This window comes from Microcaecilia unicolor, chromosome 2, assembly GCF_901765095.1.
Source record: "Microcaecilia unicolor chromosome 2, aMicUni1.1, whole genome shotgun sequence".
NCBI lineage: Eukaryota > Metazoa > Chordata > Amphibia > Gymnophiona > Siphonopidae > Microcaecilia > Microcaecilia unicolor.
In genome coordinates, this window is record NC_044032.1 from 354,743,146 (window position 1) to 354,766,067 (window position 22,922).

The 22,922-nt window shown below is 41.1% G+C and overlaps 1 protein-coding gene across 1 annotated transcript in view; it reads left to right on the plus strand.

Annotated features, from left to right (window-relative positions):
* The window catches only part of TNKS (tankyrase), a 505,381-nt gene that overhangs the window by 213,940 nt on the left and 268,519 nt on the right, over positions 1-22,922 (plus strand). The window contains exons 7-9 of the mRNA XM_030194488.1: positions 10,868-10,934; positions 18,027-18,213; positions 22,272-22,393. Of these exons, the coding sequence (XP_030050348.1) occupies positions 10,868-10,934; positions 18,027-18,213; positions 22,272-22,393 (376 nt within the window). The remainder of the gene's footprint in view (positions 1-10,867; positions 10,935-18,026; positions 18,214-22,271; positions 22,394-22,922) is intronic.

Sequence of the window (22,922 nt, forward strand, 5' to 3'; positions counted from 1 at the left end):
TAAGATGGTTTCTCCAAAGCAAGATTGAAACACTTGAAAGGGAGTGTAGGGAAACTTGCCCTTTTGCCCTCCTGTATCTATCAATGATAAATGATCAGTGATTAGTCTCTAGCAGCATGTGTACATTAGGGGGAAAAAAAAGAAAATTTGGTAAGCTTAACAATTAGTCATGTGAAAATGTTTCCTTAGTGTCTTTCTTCACTGTTCTGCACAAGTGGGTGTTATCCCCTCCTACCTGCAGATTGAGGTAGAGAAACAAACTGAGCTTTACCAGTAATCTTACCAGGATTAGCTGATATTGCTCCCGGGAAGGATCTGATATTTTCTTTACTTCAGGAGATGGAAGGTCATGCTGTCTGGTGCTCCTGGTCCCCTGGCTTAGCTCCCCACTCTGCTGGCCACAGCTGCACAGCTTGGCTGACCCTAAGGGCCACTCCCAGGTTATCCATTCTTTGGACTGGACCAGGTTGAATGCAGAGCTTGGCTCTGCTTTCCCCATTCACACTTCTTAGCTTCCACTGGGTGAGGCTTGTGGCTCGTTCCTATGTGACTGTGTCTGGGGGGTGTGGGTCCCCATCCCAGGATTGCGTCTCATCTTCATCTAGTCTTGCTAGTAGCTCTGGATTGGTCTCACTGACTATGGTATGCAGACCTCATGTGCCAAGTGCAACCCTCTCCCATTTTCCAGAAGTCAGGGCCTTCTCTGGCAAGGGCCGGTAGAAATGGAAGAACTGGATCCTTTCTGGCTTATGGTCTGGCCATTGAGAAGAGGGGCTTAAAGAAATACAATTTTTCTCTGATGGTGGTTGCTATGTTGCTCTTCCCTCAGAAATCTTTCACGTTTCTGGCTTATGTCTAGCTATGGAAGGTTTTTGAAACCTGGTGTGTGGGATGGTTTTTATTCCCTTGGAGGGCTCAGGTCCTCGATATTCTGGACTTCTTGCAACAGTGTCTGGATCAGGGATTGACGTGGGGCTCTCTGAGGGGTCCCGGTGGCTGCTTTTTTCAGTTCTTTGGAATATGGTGAAGGGCAGCTCCCTGTCCTCAGGGAGGTGTGCTGTTTCCTGAGTAACATGGCACATTTGCACCCCCCTCCCCAAAGACATCCCTCCTTTGCCTCATGGAACCTTAATGTGGTTCTCCAAGTGCTGTCCGAGGCTCCATTTGAGCCTCTGCGCTCAGCTTCCATTAAAGACCTCACTCTCAAGACAGTCTTTCTGGTTGCCATCACCTTGGATCAAAGAGTTTCCGAGCAACAGAGCTCTCTGTTTTGGAGGATTCAGTTTATCTGTGAATAGTCCATTTCTTTCTCCATAAGGTTGTTTTTCCTTTTAATGTGAATCAGGAAGTTTGCTTGCCCTCCTTTGTGGAGGAAAGCTTCGTTCCTGCAGACCAAAGGCTCTACAAGCTGGATGTCCGGAGGATACTGCTATGGTACCTGAAGGAGATGAACAATTTTCACCTCTCCAATCCCCTCTTTTTTTTTTTTTTTTTCATGGCTCTAGAAGGGGCTGGGTGACCTCTAAAGCCTCTATTGTGAGGTGGGCCAAGGCAGCTATTGAGACTGCCTACATTTACAAGAATCGCCTGAGGTCCTGAAGGCCCCTCGCCACAAGGGCTCAGGCCATTTCTTAGGCAATGGCCTAGGCGGTGACTCCTGAAGATATTTGTAGAGTGGTTGTCACTCCATTCATTTGTCAAGCACTATGGATTGAATGTGTCTGCGAGGGTCTGTGTGGACCTTGGCTAGGCTATGATTCAGGGGGCCTTGTCTTCACCTGCCTAGTGGATCTACTTCAGTACATCTCACTAATTCAGAACAGTGTAGCTAAATGCTATGGAAGGAGAAATTATGTTCTACCTAATTGTGTTGACATCATTTGAATATTTTTACTGCTATAATTGTCTGTTGCTCATGTTTGATTTATTCTTACTATATATCGCCTTGAATGAATTCCTTCAACATGGCAGTAAATAAATCCTAATAAAAAAATATAATTTTCTTTCCTTATTCAGCTACACTGTTGTGTACTTGCCCTCAGAAGACACAGCTTGGGACTCTGGGTGTCCTCTGCGCTTTCACGTTCCGTGAATTTAAAAAAAAAAAAAAAGTCAAAGCACACATATTACAATTTATAGCAATATGGGTTCCTGTGAGATTGTTGTATCCTAGAGTATGCAGGGTAGCGAGTCCTACTCTGTGGTGTTATCCTTGCTGGATTATCGTTGAACCACAGTACATACATGAATAGCATGTATGTAGCAGCTATTCACAGTTGTTGATGTGCATGGGTGCTTTACACAAAGGGACCTTCTGCTACTTTTGGCAGATATGTACTGGATCTTTCCAGGGAGCACCACCAGCTAATACCAGTAATGTCACTGGTAAAGCTCAGCTTTTTTTTTTTCTCTACTTCCTTCTGCTAGTAGGAAATAACACCCATTTGTGCAGAAGAGTATAGCTGACTAAAGGAAAGAAAACTATTAGGTAAGACATAATTTCTGCAAACATTTTTTCACACTGTTGAGCAGGATTGAGAAAAGCATACAAATGAGTTGACGTTTCTACACCTCACTGGGAGAGAGCCAGAGCTCAGAATGAGTATAAAATTCTGAGCATGTACAGCACTCCTCTCAGCTCTTTAGTTTTGTGTTCTGTTTGTTTATTGGGATTTATTAACCACCTTTATGAAGAGATTTCACCCGAGGCACTTTTCCACTTTACCAAATGGGAACGGAAACAAAGCTCTTCCATTTATCATGAGGTTTTCTTCGTTTTTGTTCTTCAAGCTGCTGTTCATTGCCTCTTCATCTTAAATTAAGGTTTATTAGTTTGTTGTCATATTCCAGCCAGAGTTGAGGGCTCACATTTGGCTGCAGTGTGGCAGAAATTATATCTATTATGTTGTTACATCTGTCTGTGTTTCAGTCATGACCAAACAGTGTGTGAATACTCTTCTTCCATGTCTCTGCCACTCCTGGCTTTGGAGGTATGCCAAGAGTGTCTATATCTGTGCAGAAATTGACTGGCTTTGCTTTTCCCACCAGTTCCTTTTTCTTTAAACTTCCATCCACCTCCCTCCACAGTGGCCTACCTCCAATAATCACAGCTGATGTCCATTTGAACACATGCATGCACGCTGTCCTACACATGGGTGGTCTGCTTCACTTCTAAACTGTTTGACAGGCCCCATTTTTCTTTTTCTGTAGTCTTATACCTCTTCTATGAATGAAGCTGTATGTCTCTTAGATTTATTGATTATGCTCATGATGATTACATATATAACAGACCTCTCTCATGATGTACATTTCCTACTCCCATCCCAGAAGACCTTGGGTTTGGTCAATGGGTTCAGTAGAGTTCTGTAGTTTCCCCAGTGGTCCCTGGCCAGGAAAACTCTGTATGGCATCTTTCCTTCTTGAGGGATCCTTTTTTAGCCGTAGAAATGCAAGGCTAGCCCTACTTTGCACTTGACTTCTCCTCTGTACTGCTAATAACAAGGACCCTGCACAAATTCCAACAGAGGCCTTACACCATGATACTCATACCCACCCACTACATTCAAGAGAACTGCTTCCTCTAACATAAAACTCATGCAGTTCTATCACTGGGTAGGCTCAGAGTTTTCATTGCTGACCACTCATGATATGGTTTATGGTTTGTTTTTAATATACCACTTTTTGCAATTAGCGGCAAAGCGGTGTAAAGTAAGAGCTCCTTTCTTCATCTCTCTTCAAATCATGAAATCTCACAGCATGGCAGTGGGCTCTGTTTTTGTCTCAAGGCTGAGACTTCCAACATATTTTCAGGTCATCTTCCATGTCAAAAGAAAATTGTCTATCATATGTACCTATGCCTTCAGTTGAAAGAGTTTTCATGTTTCCTACATCTCCTGATAATACTCAGCCTCCCTGTCTCCTCGGCTCATAATCTTGGGGTCATCGTTGACTCCTGTTTTTGCACAAATCCAATTGCTAAAACCCATCATTTCTTTCTTTGTAACATCACCAAAATGTGCCCCTTCCTTACCTCTCCCTGCATCCCTTTTTGGGGTCTCCATCAGGTAAGTCACTCTGACTTGTATCGTTCTCCATTGCCAATTCCAAACTCTGTCCCTTACATCTTGCTTCACCATATGGCATACCTTTTTGAGCCTACCTTTATTCACCTGTTCAATGCCCATGTTTAACCATACCATAATAAATGTAACTCCCTAATCTCTGATTTATTCTGTTTGTGTTTTCTTGAATAGATTGTAAGCTCTGTTGAGCAGTAATTGTCTTACTGTTTGTATCTAGCAGCACTATAGAAATAACTAGCAGTATCATGAAGGGACAGGATTCCATTTGGTGGTCTCCTGACAACATTTTGAACCACATGTACTATCTCTGTTGTCCTCTATCAGAGAACATATTTGCACACTCTCAACCTTACCATGCCCTGGTCAACAGGCTTCCAGTGTGCTATAGTTGATTGATCCAGAAATTGGCTTCTTTACATCAAACCACCAAGACTACTGTTATTATTTCTATAGCATTACAGCACTGTACATACAGAAGCATCATGTATCCCGGGACATCAGCATTGTTCTTACATCTTTGATGAATGTTGTCTGAGCCAAGGAGGTCGGATAACATAAGCATGTAACCTGGGTGGTATCTTTTTTTGGTAGCAGTTAAGTCAGCTAGAAGAATAAGTGAACCTCAAACTTTAGTTACAGTTGCCTATATACATATACTCTTCATCATAAACAATATAGTTCTTTGATCTCATTTCATATTCTTGCTTCAGGGAAGAAATAGTCTTCCCTACATTTTATCCAAAATGTCATAAGAATCCATGCCTGATGTCCCTTTGCACTCTGGACTGCAAACACTCTGGGATGCTACCCTAAAAAATAAATTCCAGCTGAATTACTTAGTCTGTGGAGCTTTTTGTTTTTCAGTCCTAATGAAACTGGCCTTCCTCTAACCAACCCAAAAAAACGAAGGGGGGAGGATGCTTTGGCAAATCCAAGAAAAGAGAGACAAAAGAAAAGGAAGCCTGAATATTTAGTTGGGGAGCCAACTTGTGGAAACAGTTTTTCTTGAAACCACAGCTCCAATAATCTGACAAGACTGTATTTTGGCTGAGTGCCTGTATCAGTGATCTATAACTGTATTAAAATGAACAATTCATATATCTTAATATTGACCAATGAAATCCAACCAATTTAAAAGATAATTTAAAATCTTCTTTAAAAATATTATTCATCTTCCTAGGAATTAATTGATATCAAGAAAACATTTCAGGATTATAAAAGATTTTTACACAACTCAAACATAAATTACAAATTAAGGAGCTTGTTCTATAATTGTTTCATATTTTCTGTATAAATGTATGCACCCTGCATCCAGTTTTGTTATGAACAATTTGGTGTTCTATCTTCTTAAATGAAATCTCATCACCAGTGCAGCTACTATGATTCTCCTGAAGTTTACTTTACTAAAACTATGTGTAAAGCAGTGGCTAGCCCTTTTTAAAACTCGTGCTGTTGTTTGGACCATTCGTTATATAAGACAATTCATTTGTATGGGTGGGCTGCCTATATAATGTTGCAAATCTTGCACATTTTTGATGTGTGGATTTCTCCTGAATAATGGATGGCATGTAAAGGAGAGCAGCCTGAGCTTGGGAAGCACTTGCTTCTATGCTTGATCTTTCCTGCTTGTCGAAAAAGCTTTGTTCCTGACTTGTATCAGGTGTTTTTTTTTGTTGTTACATTTGTACCCCGCGCTTTCTCACTCATGGCAGGCTCAATGCGGCTTACATATACAGGTACTTATTTGTACCTGGGGCAATGGAGGGTTAAGTGACTTGCCCAGAGTCACAAGGAGCTGCCTGTGCCTGAAGTGGGAATCGAACTCAGTTCCCCAGGAGCAAAGTCCACCACTCTAACCACTAGGCCACTCCTATCCACAATCCTACTCCAATCCTGTAGATGGCAGGATTGATCAGGCACATAATACCTCTCACCTTTCAGACTTGCATTACTTCTTGAGCTGTGGAACCAACCCAGGAGCTGAGGAGACTGGTGAGTGTGGGAGTGGCTTTGTACCCTCAGAGTGTTACACTAAATCCTGAGCCCTTGGGAAAGCACTTCTTCCCAGCGACATGTAATGACATCGCCCACTTATGTACCTGATCAATTCTGCTGTATACAGAAAACCTGTTGCAGGTGAGGCAGGCCTTTATTCTCATGGGAAGATGTTTCATAAGTGGTTGCAAATATTCAGCACTTAGGGCCAAGGTCATAAGCTTTTTGTCATCGAAACACTCTTTAACAGGTCTGACAATTTATAATACATAAGGTATTATTCTAGCAATGGAGTAGCTGTATTGGTGGTGTCCGAATTGTATGTATAAGTTTAATGTTACATTTTCATAGTTCCACAAGAATACAACCATCTCTTGGAGGATAGTCTGAAGTATTTGCTTTTTTCATTTTAAACTCAATTACCTTGTCTTGTTAAATCCAAAATGAGGGGGTCCTTTTATTAAGCTCTGGTAAGTGCTAGTGTGCACCTATTGCAGCTTAAAAAGGCTTACCATGGGATGTGCTCCAGGGTCCTAGGGTAAGTTCCCAATTGGTGCATACTTACCCACATGCTAAAAAATATTTGTATTTTTTTGCACAGAGGGAGGCGTGTCTGAGACCGGATAATGGGTGTTCTAGCACTAAACGTGTCCGTATTGTAGTGCTCTAATTGATTAGCATAGAATTACCGCATGAGCCCTTAAGGCCTACAAAATAGGATTTTGGTGTGTGCTCCCTCAGTAATTTTTGTTTTACCATTAGCACGTGGCCATTAATGTAAAAAAAAGGGAAAATTGGTCATTTTACTGCTGTGGTAAAAATGGCCTTAGCACATGGGAAAAACCCACGTAAGGGTGCGCTAAGGCCACTTTCTACCATAGCTTAGTAAAAGGACCCCTTTAATTTGTAACACTTTTACCACATCAGTAAAATGTTAAGATATTTGTGCATAATTTTAACTTTGAATTTTCTATTTTCTCACTGTACTAGAAAATGTGTGAAAACACTGGCATAGTTCTTTCACCAATAAAATGAAAACATTCTGTGTTTAATCTGTTTGAACTTTTCTCATTTGTACATAGCCATAGTCCTTGTCTATTTAATTCTGGTAGCTGCCTGTAGTAATAGAATATATAGTATGGGAAAGCATGTAAATTACCCAGTCTTTACATTGCAACAGCATGATATCTGGTATCCAGGCTATTATGCACACTGCGACAGCTTTGCTTCACCTGGGCTGAGCCAACTTGATTGAACGTTTTACTGTAGGGATAAAGCTCCAGTTATCTATCATTTCTCGATGTGGAATTTAGCTTTACATTTATAGTGCAGCTAGCTTTTTCTTATTGAAATCAATTATTTACTTAATATAAACGGTAATGCTTTTATACTAACAGTATGTATAGATCAAGAGGGAGCTCACTTAACTTGAAAGTGTCAAAATACTACAAAATCTTTAGCTTTTGGAAGCTTAAAAAGAATTTAAATGGAATTGTTAGGGTAAACGTCGGTAAGGATGAAGGTTGATGGAGGTCTGTTCTCCAGAGAAAAGCAGAGGAGATGCAGGACAACTAATGGGTTTTAATAAAACCTTTATATAGAACTAAATATCTCAAAGCAAGAGAAACATCAATCAAAGTTTTCAAACTTTCCCAACAGTATAATTGCTCTATTAAAATAAAAATTATAGCTATGGACCTTCAGAGAGCATTTGTTCCACTATATCAAGAGTGGAATGAACTCTTAGTTTGTCATTGGTCTGCTTTTCAGTTTTGTTTTTTTTACTTAATTTTATTTCTGTTTTCAAGCAATTTTTAAATCAATGTCCTCCTTTTTGATTATATGTTACTTGTTCAATATCAAATCAAATCAAGAGCCCACTTATCTTAAGGCACTAATAGTAGAACTACAGTTTCATTTTTGACTTTTCAGTACTCAGGGATGTATAACATCTAGTCCAGGTGATTTGCTGTTCTTTAACTTCTTGATTTGGCTTATTACATCTTCCAAGTTCGAGATGTTTCTGTTCTTCCTTATCACGCTTTAACCACTTTTTTTTGGCACAGATAGAGCCCTTACATCCTCCTCAGTAAAGAGTAAAGGAAAGAATTCATTTACTCTACTATGGCTTTGTTTTTCCTGAATGCTCCTTTTACTCCTTATAATGATCTACCAGTCTAACTGATTAGCTCATAGGCTTTCTGTTATCTAATGTAACTGTAAAGGTTTTACTGTGAGGTTTCCCTCTATGACAAGCTTCTTTTCAAATTCTCTTTTAGCCTCCTTTATACTTTGCATCTAACTTGTCAGTGCTTATGCTGCTTCTTGTTTTCTTCATTTGGATCCTTTTTCCATTGTTTGAAAGATGTTCTTTTGGCTCAGCCTCTTTCACCTCACCGTTTAACCGTGCTAGCTATTGTTTGATCTTCCTTCCATCTTTTTCGATATATGGAATACATCTGGTCTGGACTTCCACAGTGACGTTTTTAAACAATGGCCGTGCCTTATTTAAACTCCTAACCTTTACAGTTTTAGGTTTTTCTTAAAACATTTTCCTCATTTTATCATAGTTGGCCCTTTGTAAGTTAAATGATGGGGCAGTAGATTTTCTTATTGTCTTTAGATATTAACTCAGATTTGATGATTTTGATCACTGTTTTCAGTTGGACCTAACACCATTACTTCTCACACCAAGTCCTGCATTCCACTAAGGACTAGATGTAAAATAGTACCCCTCCTTTGTTAGTTCCAATCATTTCATTTAGGAATTTTACTTCCCCAGCAATCCCTGACACGACATTTATCCAGCCAGTATTGGGTAATTGAAATCACCCATTGTTATAGTGTTGTCAAATTTGCAAATGTCCCTAATTTTTAATATTTCATTATGTACAGGCAGACAGTAGTAGTATAGCACTACCAATATTCTCTTTCCCTTACCATATGGAAATGCTGTTTGTTTCCTGCTGATTTTCTTTTGTTTGACTCAATTCCCTCTAACACACAATACTCCGATCACTCTATCATGATGATATACTTTATATCCTGGCAGTAGTGTCCCATTGGTTATCCTCCTTCCACCAGCTCTCTGAGGTGTCTATTATATCACTCTCTTTGTTTAGAGGTGTAATTATCAATTACGATGTGTTATTCTATTTTAGCACAGGTCCCATTTTATGTAATGAGACTGTTACTAGTAATTAGGTGAACAGTAAAATAATATGACTTAATGCTAGCCCATGTTGGTAATTTCTCCCTTAGTACTATGTACTCTAACTGTCCCATATTATTTCTTAGGCTTCTAGCATTTGTATACAGACATTTCAAAGTGTTTTTTTTTTTTTTTTTTTTTGTATCTACAAGCTGCTTAGCAGTTCACAGGGATAATTTGTAATCATTACTCTGCTTGCCCCTTAAAGGCTCCTTGGTTACTTTTGCCTTTGTTGCAAACTCTCTATTGGGATTCTACCTGCCTGTGACCCATTACAACCATGGGATCTTAATGTGATACTTCGAGCTCTTATGGAAGCTCTCTTAAAACCTCCAGGGCATTCTAATCAAATTACTCACCTGAAAGACTGTATCCTTTATAGCAATCACTTTGGCCAGAAGAATTAGTGAAATTCATGCATTGGTTCATTATAATCCTTACTTGCAATTCTTTACCAGCAAAGTAGTTCTACAAACTCATTCCAAATTCCTAGCAAAAATTGTATCGAAATTTCACCATATTCAAAATATTCTATTTAGTTTCTTATTTTCCCTGCTTCTGGTAAGCAGAAAAAAAATCTGCACTCATTAGACTGTAGAAGAGCATTGTGTTTCTATCTTTAAGCCATGAACCTTGTAGCTATGTTATCTACAGTCCTAATAGGATTGCAGGCATCTAAACACTCTCTCTCTCTCTCTCTCTCTCTACCTGGAGCTCAGACTGCATTACCTTTTCTTATCACAAAGCCAGCCTTTTGCTTTCTAGCCAAGGTCAGACCTCATCACCTCTGAGCTGCGGCAACTACCATTGGTAACATCTGCAGAGCTGCTACGTGGACATCCATTCACACATTCATTTACCATGTGGATGCTTCTTTATCCATAGATACAGCCTTTGGACAGGTGGTGCTCATGTAACATCTTTCCTTCAAGAAAAAAAAAGAAAAGAAAAGCACATGAAACTGGAAAGGCTAACCACCCTCATTTGAATCGCCAATTAGTGTGCCTTTATCTCCCATGCTTGTCTCAGGAGAAAATGAAGTTGCTTACCTGTAATGGAGGTTCTCTGTAGAAGGGGGAATACAGCCATGCTCTTCCTCCCCCCCCCCCCCCCCCCAAAAAAAAAAGTAAAAGTTCTAAATTAAACAGTGTTTTTTGCTTTGTACTGAACTGAATTTAGGGGGGTGGGGGAGGGAGACTATACTAACTTGGGAATGCCCCCATATGCCCAGGGAAGTTTAAAGGCTTTTCTGACTTAGATGAGAGTTCCACACACACTGCTTCACCATCAATTAGTGTGACTGTGTTGCCCTACTGCCTACAGAGTACTCCCTTTACAGGTAAGCAACTTTGTTTTATCTTCATGTTACATAGGAAACTCTTCCTAAATTATACTACAAGATTAGAATAATGTATTAATTGTCCATCCACGTTTGAGTTTCTGTACCTTCTATAGCATAGAAACCTATACGTGAAAAACCAGTTTGGTTTGGAGCTGATTTTACAATGATTTCTCTTGTTTTTTTTCTCTAGAACATTTTTGCATTTCCTAAACATGTTAATTTGTTTAATTAATCTAGTGGGCTTGTTCCCCTCCATAATGCATGTTCATATGGACACTTTGAAGTTACCGAGTTGTTGCTAAAGGTAAGCAAAAATACTCTGGTTTTTTTCTTATTAGCATAGTTTCTTAGCTTGAAAAATTATTTTTTTTAGTTATCACTACTTTGATAGGAAATACAAGTGATAGTGTTAATATTTAGATAACATCTGTATTTTATATTGACTGCATTGTTTTCAGTGTTTCATTTCATACCAACCCTCCTGTTTACTAAGCCGCGCGGCAATGCTGACACAGCCCATTGGGCTTTGTCAGCATTAGTGCATGGCAACTGCTAGCTAGTGTGGCTTAGTAAACAGGGGAATAAGTTTGTAGCATTTGTAAAATGACTCATAGCTTTTCTTTAAGCAACTTTATTTCTTGTGTGTGTGTGTGTTTATTTATTAGTTAGGATTTATTTACCACCTTTTTTTTTTTAAAGACATTCACCCAAGGTGATGTACAGGAAGTTTAACTTGGACATAGGCAATAAACAATTGAGTGGTAAAAATATTCAAATAAAGTGCACATTATGACATAGTATGTTATTTACAATGACAACATTGTACGCATTAAAAACATCTCAGCAGACAGCATGGGGGGTAAGCGGAGTTCAACTTACATCAGGGGCCTCAATTTTTGAAAGGGTTTCAGGCTTATAATGAGAGTGGTACATTGAAGAAGATGTGCAAGGGTGCTGTAAAGTGCAAACAACTCTGAACTTGAACAAGAGGTTTTTGGTTTTTTTTTGTCACCTTAGGTAGTTTCAAAATTTGCTGCCTCCTGTCTGAATCTCACTTCCATGGCCTGGGATTTGGGGGCTAGGAGAGAATAGTGGCACTGTATGCCACTTGGAGGGGCAGAGTCACTTTTCTCCAGCATACAGTACACTGCTGTACCAGTGCCCTTTCCCTGTTCTCTAGTTTCTGTGAAACATAGTTGTTTATAGTGGGGGATTTCTGCAGAAAAAATTTGCAATTATGCAAACAGTATTTTAAAATTCTGAATTCTTTATTTGTAATTTTTTTTTTTGCATGGAATTCCTCCATCATAGAGGTCTAGCTTCTTCCTGCCTCAGAATTGACACCCCCAGCTTTCTCCCTGCTCAGTTTTGACTCCCCTCCCCAGTCAGTCCTATGCCCCTCTTTAACTTGAATCCCTTCCTAGGCTTGTTTGCACTCCTCCCACTCTCTTGTAACATCAAACATATAAATGGCAAGAGGCGTACTCACTCGCAAATGCGCAGTAGAGACCCTCTCTGTCCTGCCCCTGCGTCAATACGTGATGACGGGGGCGTGACAGAGAGGGAACCTGCGCACCTGTGAGTGAGAGAACCGCCGTCGCCACCGCTCCCCCCCCCAGGGTTGCCGCTACCGCTCCCCCCACCCACCCGGAGTGGCTGCCGCCACCCACCCTCCACCCGGCCCGGGTACCTGGCTTCACTATTCAAACCGTCGGAACGCAGCACACAGCTCATCTGAGCTGCCGTCGGCCATCCTTACCTGCCTGTGTCCCGCCCTCACCGATGTTACGTCACACGAGAGCGGAACACACGCAGAGAAGAAGGAAGGCCGACGGCAGCTCATATGAGCTGTGTGCTGCGTTCCGGCGGTTTGAATAGTGAAGCCACGTACCTGGCCCGGGTGGAGGGGTGGCGGCGGCGACCCCCCCCCCCTTCCTTTACTAGTCCGTTTTTACGGGCTCAACGGCTAGTAGTAAAAGACGGCAGATAAAGACCTGAACAGTCCATCCATTCTGCCCAACAATCACATTGTAGGTTCAACCCCCAGCTTTTTACCCATTTACAGGGTGAACACCCCCAACAGGATATCCTTTGCTGATTGCATAAGAGGCGGAGGAGAGCTTTGAGCCACATCCTCCTCCTGCCATCCAGGCTCACTTCTGAATTTGAATAGCCCCATAGTTCAGTTTCAGCAGTCAGCTCCAGAGGACAGAGGAGGATGTAGTTTATTTGCAGTAACTCTTCTCTTCTGCAGATCAGCACCAGGGGGAGGAGGAAGAGTAAGAAGACGTACTCAGGGTGTGTGCTGGGGGGAACCATGCAAATTGCTGCTGCTGCTTCTTCTTGGTCCCTGACCAGAGTTCTATGTGGCAATTCTATGCAAATTCTGCATTGGGCAGTGACACAATTACCCAAGAGTAGTGGTTGTAGGAGAGAGAGTCTTCCACACGCTGTTACTCTAGCATTTTTATTTTTAATTATAGAGTTAATGGGAAGGAGCAGAAGGCGACTCGAGTGAGGTACAGAGGAAGGGGAAAAAGGGGCAGCAGGGGGACAGAGGGGTGCAAGTGTGGGAGAGAGAAGAACAAAATGATATTGCAGAGAGTTGGATAATGAAAAGGGGGCAATGGATGGTGGGGAGAATAGAGATACAAGAGAGTGGGCCACCAGAGAGGAAGTAGGAGGGGGGTGTAGTGAATAAAAGAGCATCACAATGAAATGAGTGGACTAGCACAGAAAGTCACAGAGGAAATCATGACAATATAGATAGAAGAAGAGGAGCAAAAGCAAATATAACCAAGGAAGAAAAGCTGCAGAGACACAGGAGTAGAAGAGGGAAATTGGGAATAGGAAAGAAAAATTGCAATGTGGAGAGCAAGCAAGACAAGGGCATTTTACTGCTGTGTATGGTAGTGTTAAAATTTCAGTGTAAATGATCTGTGGTACTGTCAGGCATATTGCTGCGTTCTTGAAGGCCTTGGCATCCTGTCAGGTCCTCGAGGCAGGACTGGAATTCGTGAGCCCTTGGGCCACTGCCGAGGAGTGGCAGCGGCAGGCAAGACCACCTCGGGACTGGAAACACAGAAGAGCAGTACTGGAACTCTGGACTGGAGTAGTACAAGGCAGGCAACTAGAACAGACGAAACAGGGACAGCTTCACCTGCACTTAGCCACCATTCCTCCGGAGTTGAGCTCCGAAGTGCAGGTGGCCGGCAGGACTTGCAGGATGAGGCAGAAACGGAAGAGCCAGAGGACCCACCCTGGGTCTAGGAAACACGAGGGAGACTAGACTAGGAACTAAACACAGACAGTGTGCTGCTGCACAGCCACTAGCAAGACCCAGAAGACAGACCAAGGAACACAAGGCGTACAGAAGCTGAGCAGGAGCAAGGACTAGGGCAGCATACACACTAGGCAGAACGGCGATCCGGGAATACCCACAGGGAAACCCTCTAGCTAGGTGGAGACAGGATACAGGAATAACCACCCAGGAAATACACACTAGCTAGACAGATACAGGATTCAGGATATACACTCAGGATATACAAGCAGGGTAGGCACACAGGCTGGGCAAGGCAGGACTTAGGGTTAAGAGAGCAAACCAGGAAGAACAGGCCAGGGGTCTTGGGCTGGCAGCAGTGCAAACAGAGTAACCAGGAATAACAGGCCAAGGGTCTTTGGGGCAGACAGGAGAACAGACAGAGTAAACCAGGACAAAGGCTTCACCCCAACCCAGGGTAAGCCAGGAACAGAGGCCTCACCCCAACACAGGGTAAGCCAGGAAGGACCCGCAGTCCACAGACAGACAGTGGCAGGGAAGACCCTCCACGGAAGGACAACAGAGACACAGACACAGAAAAAAACTGGGCTGGAACCCAGAGAGAGGCTAAGCAGTAGTGCAGCAGACACTTACTAACCTGACCTGGCCTAAGAGCATAACACTTATGCAAAGGCACTGACTGCAAGCACAGCACTTCCTTATGAAGGCGCTCACTGATGAGTCACCTGCACTAGGACAGAAGCAGGAAGTACACTGACCCCAAAGAGAGGCTTGACACACATAGGAAGTGAGCCCACAGGAAAGACAAGCAGGAGCCATCTTGGAAGCTGGCACAGAGCCGGTGGCAGCCATCTTAGATGCTGGCTCCCTAGAGAGGCATAGCCCACACAGGTGAGGTCTAGTGAAGCAATCAGCACAGAGATTAGAGACAAGACAAACACAGACAGAAGCCAGCAGAGCTGCTGACCCCCAGAAAGAAGGTAAGGCTGAGGGTGGTCATGGCCACAGACGTGACACATCCAAAAATCACTAACTGAATTACACTTTCTTATGGTGTGCAACATCCAAACGTTCCCAGGTATACTCCACTGTTGTGCATTTCCTGCATACCACACCGATCCAATGGATTCACTGATTGCTGAAAGTATAACAAATATTTTTGGTCACAGCTGCTAGTTATGGCCTTTATTGTATACAGTATTGAAAGCCAGCATAGTCTTTGTTTCAAAACCGACCCTTTCCATTCTGTGCAGGTTTTCTGATTGAGCAGGGAGTCTTGGAGAATGTGAGGGTATTCCATGGATACTGTGAGCCTATTGTGAGCCACAGAACTGCGCTAATCGACAAAGGGCTGATGTGCCAGGCAGCTCTGATTGAGCTGTCATCCGTGTTGCCAGATGTTGAAATTTTTCCCAGCCCAATTCGTGCCCAAAAATAGCCCAATGATTGTGGGGGGGAATTAACCCCCCACCCTGTGCCTGCTGAACCAAGCCCTTGAGAGCAGACCTGGCCTGTGGTAGAGCAGGAACGCAGAGGCAGGACAAAAACAGCTAGAAACTGACTCTGAAATAAGCCCTTGGGCCAGAGCCTGGGATAGAGCAGGAATGTTGATGAGGCAGGACAAAAATTTATGCAGGCATAGATGCTGTTCAAAAATACGAAACCCATGCCAAATATATTCCACCTATTAAAAAAGGAGGAAGGAAGACCAAATGACAACCGGCATGGTTAAAAAGGGACGTGAAGGAAGCTATTAGAGCTAGAAGAAAATCTTCCAGAAAATGGAAGAAGGATCCGACTGAAAATAAGAAACAGCATAAGGAATGACAAGTCAAATGCAAAACGCTGATAAGGAAGGCAAAGAGGGGCTTTGAAAAAAAGATTGGGTTGGAAGCAAAAACACATAGTAAAAATTTTTTTTAGGTATGTAAAAAGCAAGAAGCCGGCAAAAGAATCAGTTGGACTGCTAGATGACTGATGGGTAAAAGGTGCACTCAGGGAAGACAAAGCCCCATAGTAGAGAGATTAAATGAATTCTTTGCTTTGGTCTTCACTGAGTAAGATTTAGGAGAGATACCGGTGCCAGAAATGGTATTCAAAGCTGACGAGTCAGAGAAACTGAATGAAATCTCTATAAACCTGGAGGATATAATGGGGCAATTTGACAAATTGAAGAGTAGCAAATCACCTGTACTGGCTGGTATTCATCTCAGAGTACTGATAAAATTGAAAAATGAACTTGCAGAACTATTGTTAGTAATATGTAATTTATCTTTAAAATCAAGCATGGTACTGGAAGATTGGAGGGTGGCCAATGTGACACCGATTTTTAAAAATAGGTTCCAGAGGAGATCCAGCAAATTATAGACCGGTGAGCCTGACGTTGGTGCCAGGCAAAAATGGTAGAAAAAGAACAAAATTACAGAGTGTATTCAAAAGCATGAATTAATGAGACAAAGCCAACATGTCTTTAGTGAAGGGAAATCTTGCTTTACCAAGGTATTACATTTCTTTGAAGGTGTGAACAAACGTGGGTAAAGGTGAGCCAGTCGATATTATGTATCTGGATTTTCAAAAGGCGTTTGACAAAGTACCACATGAAAGACTTCAGAGGAACTTGGAGAGTCATGGGATAGGAGGTAGTATTGTGGATTAAAAACTGGTTAAAAGATAGAAAACAGAGAGTAGGATTAAATGGTCAGTACTTTCAATGGAGAAGGGTAGATAGTGGGGTTCCCCAGGGGTCTGTGCTGGGACTGTTGCTTTTTAACATATTTATAAATGATCTAGAGATGGAAGTAACTAGTGAGGTAATTAAATTTGCTGACGACACAAAGTTATTCAAATCGTTAAATCGCGGGAGGATTGTGAAAAATTTACAAGACTGGGAGACTGGACATCCAAATGGCAGATGACGTTTGTTGTGAGCAAGTGCAAAGTGATGCATGTGGAAAAGAGGAACCTGAACTATAACTACATAATGCAAGGTTCCACATTAGGAGTCACCGACCAGGAAAGGGATCAAAGCGTCATCATTGATGATATGTTGAAACCCTCTGCTCAGTGTGCTGTGGCGGCTAAGAAGGCAAATAGAATGTTACGTATTATTAGGAAAAGAATGGAAAACAAAAATGAGGACGTTATAATGCCTTTGTATCGCTCCATGGTGCGATCGCACCTCGAATATGTGCAGTTCTGGTCGCTGCATCTGAAGAAAGATATAGTGGAATTAGAAAAGGTACAGAGAAGGGTGATGAAAATGTTAAAAGGGATAGGAAGACTTCCCTATGAGGAAACGCTTTAGCGACTAGGGCCGTTCAGCTTGGAGAAAAGACAGCTGAGGGGGAGATATGATAGAGGTCTATAAAATAAGTGGAGTGGGATGGGTACTGTTTTGGGTTCTGGCCATGTATTTGTAACCTGGATTGGCAACTGTTGGAAACAGGATGCTGGGCTTGATGTTCTTTCGGTCAGCCCCAGTATGGCAATACTTATGAACTTTAAAAACAGCCAAATTGGACAGGAAACCCGCAGACCTGTGAGCAGTGGCAGAATTGATTGGGAGAAAATTGGTTAGTAACAGCAGGGTTTGCAGAATGGGTAGAACACTTATTTTAAACACTGTAAATAGGTCTAGTTACAGCCTTGGAAGGATTAAGGAAGACAAAGGCTCTTGTTCATATGAGACAAAGAAGCTCATGAGTTGTAGAGTTAATCTGGTAAGCAGTTGAGTTGAATGGGCTGCCTTTTTGTGCATACAGATTACAGCCCTCCAGTTGGTTATACACATTTTCATTTTTTCTTTAATTATAAATGCCTGAAGCCACCAGTTATTGATGTCATTAATATGAAATAAAGAATGGAAGGCATTGAAGTAGTGATGATTTTTATTTAACATTTATAAAGTATGGTTTTGAATCAAAGGGACCTGAAGATAATGTGTCTTTGTGCCTTTTAGCTATGTAAAAATGTGTATATTTACTTTGAAGTAATTAGGAATTTATAGTATGCCAGTGTATTTGTAAACTGTTTTTACAGATCATAACCTGCTGTTAAAATAAGAGCCTTTGATTAAATATTGTATCAGTAACATTTAAACTACTTTCTTATTCTCAGCATGGAGCATGTGTTAATGCTATGGATCTCTGGCAGTTTACGCCATTGCATGAGGCTGCTTCCAAGAACCGTGTGGAAGTCTGTTCCTTGTTGCTGAGTCATGGTGCAGATCCAACATTAGTCAACTGTCATGGCAAGAGTGCTGTTGATATGGCTCCAACGCCTGAGCTGAAGGAGAGATTGACTTGTATGTATTTAAATGCTTAAATAAAACTTCATAGTGAACAGATTTTTGTGATCAAATTTGCTATAATTAAGAAAAAGCCAGGACACAACCCTACATTTCTGCATCTATTTTTGGTTTAAACAGTAATATCCCAGCAATCTATTATGAAAACAAAATGACAGCAGATAGACACATGGCCTATCCGTTTTGCCCATGCACACCAACTGTTAAGATCTAGTCTCCATTCCTCTGGCTCAGAGATCCTTTGCTTGCCCCATGCTTTATTGAAGTTGGATATTATGCTCATTGCCACCACTTTCTCTAGGAGATTGTACTATGTATCCACCACTGTTTTCATAAAAAAACTAAATTACTCCTGGTTGTATTCCCTTTCCTCGTTCCAGTACATTCTTTAATTGAAAGAGTCCTGCCATGGAGATATTGAAATATCTCCATTTATATTTCCCTTCCTTTTTCATTCTTCCATAGTATACATATTAAGTCTATCCCCATATGCATACAATTTTGTATAATTTTATTAGATGATTCACGTGTGTGATTCAATACTGTGGCGATATTGGTATAAATGAAGGTGGGATATTTAATAATCATTTATGCTGATGATATCGCAGTATTGATTCCCATTCAGTTCATGCTTGAATCACGTAATAAAACTATACAAAATTATATGCAAACAATAAGTGATTGGACAACATGATATCTAAAGTTGAACAAAGAAAAGACAAAACTCATGTTAGTAAACAAGCAACATATTCCATCTCAAGAAAAATCATTTAAAAAACCAAGACTATACGTTATGTTCAGTAATCGGAATACTGGAGATATTAATCGATCAAACATTATTCCTTGAACTTCAGATTAATTCTCTTGTTAAGAAAGCTTATTTCATGAGGTCCATATCTATAAGGTTTTTTTTTTTTTTTTAAGATTGGTTTCAACTGTTCAAGCATTACTACTATCACAAATTTGATTACTGAAATATCATTTTTTGGGATTATCCTAAATCTACTCTTTAAAAAAATCTATACAAAATACAACCATCTGTTTGGCCGTGAAGGTGGTGTCGGGCTACAACTTTCACCCTCTTGTAGATTTTAGCCTCGGTCCACCTCAGGTCTCACTGCTTTTCTTCCTTTGAAGTCCTTGATCTTATCTCAAACTGCTCACTCTCCAGTTCCCCTCTCTGACCATCATCTGATAAATTTCACACTTAAACATCCTGCTCCCCAGTCCTGTCCAATCTCAACCAATACATTTAGGAATCTTCAGGCTATTGATTGACCCTTCTGCTCTGTCCTTCTATGTTTCAAATCTCTTCTCAACCACTATGTTATCCAAGTCTGTCAATAAGGCTGTCTCTTCCTATAATACTACTCTCTCCTCTGCTCTGGATACTCTCACTCCTCCCATTCCCCATTCTGTAAGGCATACCATGGCTGACCTCTAGCATCTGCTACCTACATTCCTGTGCCTGCTCTGCCGAACGCCTTTGGCTGAAATCCCGTGCCCATGCTGACTTCATACATTTCAAATTCTTGCTGACCTCCTTCCAGTCTGCTCTTTCACTTGCCAAACAGGACTACTACATCCAGTTGATAAATTATCTTGAGTCAAACCCTCAATGTCTCTTTGCCACACTGATCTCTGTCCTCAAGGTGCCTTCATCTTCAGCTCCCCCTTCGCTTTCTTCCCAGACTCTGGCTGAGTATTTTCATGATAAGGTTCACAAGATTAAACTTGAATTCTCAACCAAGTCACCTCCATCTCTCCTTCCCTTACTCCATTGTCTCAACCTTCCTTCAACCCCTACCTCCTTTTCCTCCTGTTCTGAAATCACTGAAGAGGAAACTGCACATTTTCTTTCCTCCTTGAAACTAACTACCTGTTCATCTGATCCTATTCCCACCCATCTACTTAGCATCTCTCTCCTACTGTCTTCCCTTTTATCTGTCGTATCCTCAATTTTTCTCTTTCCACTGTGACTGTTCCTGATGCCTTCAAACATGCTGTAGTCACACCACTCCTTAAAAAAAACCTTCATTGGACCCTACCTGTCCTTCCAGCTATTGCACCATCTCCCTCCTCCCTTTCCTGTCCAAGATACTTGAACATGCTGTTCACTGCCGTTGTCTTGTCTTTCTTTCATCCCAAGCTATTCTTGATCCACTTCAATCTGGCTTTCACCCTCTTCATTCAACTACAACAGTGCTTGCTAAAGTCTCCAATGACCTGTTCCTGACCAGATCTATCCTTATCCTTCTCAATCTATTTGCTGCTTTTGACACTGTTGATCACCACCTACTTCTTGATACGCTGTCCTCTTTTGGATTTCAGGGCTCTGTTCTTTCATGGTTTTCTTTTCTCCCATCGTACTTTTAGTGTATACTCTGGTGGATCCTCCTCTACTTCTATCCCACTATCAGTTGGTGTACCTCAGGGATCTGTTGTGGGACCTCTTCTTTTCTCCATCTATACTTTCTCCCTTGGTACTCTGATCTCATCCTATGGTTTTCAGTATCACCTTTATGAGCACACAAGCAGCAGGTAGCAGCATAAAACAGAAAAATATGTGTGATGATGGAGGCAGAGAGAGAGAGAGAGAGCTGTCAGCAACTTTGAGTTTTACTTGAGGATCTATAGAGCTGATGATTGTGGAATGGCGGCATTTACTTAGTGAGCACACAAGCAGCAGGTAGCAGCATAAAACAGAAAAATATGTGTGATGATCAAAAGATTTTGTGTCTTTCTCTGGTGTGGTCACTGTCATATAGAGTTACTCCTAAAGTATTTGGCCTGGAGAAGGCCACTGCTACAAATGTATTCATGTTCATACCAGGAGGAATTAAGTTTTCAGTCTGGGGAGTTTTAACAAGGTAAATTTCTTGGACATTTGTCTTAATACTGCTCCCACTCTGTATCCTTTCAGAGGCACCAAAGAAAGCTAAATGTTTTCTGTTTCTTACATTTGTGAAACCTCTTTGATCCTTAAATATTTCTAGACTTATACTTTAGAGAGACAACCTGTAAATCTAATTGTTTAAGATGGTCTACCCTTGGCAATTTAGTGAAGGATAAAAGCAACTTGCCCAGGTTCCCTGATTTATGCTACTCCACTTGAAGCATGTGTTTATACAGACATCAGTGTTCACTCAAAACATGTTTCCATTGCTATACTCAAAACTAGGCCTTACAGTTTTCTCCATGTTCCATACCAACAGAATATTTTCCTACCGCACCATTACCCCCTCCCTCCTCCAAGTCAAAGATTCACACAGACAATACAGCTACAAACAGCAAACAGAATTTTGGAAATATCCTCTGAGCCGTGCTCTATATGCTGTCTCTACTTGTTTTTAACGTTGGTTTTCTTTTGACATTTAAAGAGTGATTCTACAATTTATGTTTAAAAAATGAAATACTTTGTAAGGGTGATCCTTGAGCATCTGAAGTTTTTCCACATCCTTTGACCTGTATTAATGAGCCACATAGTCCAAATTGGTCATAAATTATCCTCTGCATCTAGTAAAACTGCTATGCGGTAACCCACTTTCAATAAATTGGTTTATTTTCCCTAAATATATTCATAGAATGTGATTTTTACATCTGAAATGGCATCTGATTTGCTTTCATTGACAGTGGGAGAATTCTGCTTTAAATAAATTTCTCCATTTTCTCTGTTTTGTTAGTAGCTTGATTTTACTATGTTTAGTTGAAAATGTCTCTTAGTTGAAACTACTGTTTGTCTTTAATTATGTATTGAGGTGTTTGGGGCACATCTAGAAGTGAGAGACTTTGCTTTGTACCTGCACTTTGTGGCTTATTTTCATAGTCTTCATTCTCCCTACTCTTCTCTTACTTCCAAATCAGGATCTGGGATTGGGTATACCTAACAAGTGTTTACAGAGAAGAAATCTAGCCTCAGTGAAAATTAGCACTTGGAAGTCAGAGTTTCAGCACCTCCTCTATCTCTTAATTAGTTCAGTGTTTCTCAGTTGATTTTTTTTTCTTGACATTCAAACTGTTAAGGTAGTTCTTAAGAGTTTTTGTTTCTCTAACAGATGAATTCAAAGGGCATTCTTTGCTGCAAGCTGCAAGAGAAGCAGATTTAACCAAGGTGAAAAAAACCCTTGCTTTGGAGGTCATTAATTTCAAGCAGCCACAGTCCCATGAAACAGCACTGGTAAAGTTTGATATTAAAGTTATTGCTCTTATTTATGTATGGCATGCGTGTTTCAGGTGAGACAGTGTCTCAATAAAAGTACAAAATATATGGAAATGTTAGAGAGAAAAAAGGTTGGTATCAGCTATAGCAGGTACAATTTGCAGGTACCAAAACTTAGATTGTGAGCCCTCTAGGTACAGAGAAAGTACCTTCATATAATGTGTACAGCGCTGCGTACGTCTAGTAGCGCTGTAGAAATGATTTAGTAGTAGTAGCATAGCTCAGTTTGGTAGAGAGGCAGCCCTCAAGAGTTGCCTTGAATGGGATAAAAATTATTTTATATTTTCTTCTGTTTTAGATGAAGCTGAATTTTAAGTAGAGCTATCTATAAGCAAGGATGGCTAGGTTGATATCCTCTGTGCTTTTCCCTTCTCCCTCTCCCATTTGCTCTTGTCTAGATCCTCCCCTCTCCACAGTATCCACTCTCACCTTTGCCATTTTCCAATACCAAAATTCAGCATAGGGTCTGTGTTACAGGACCTGTCAG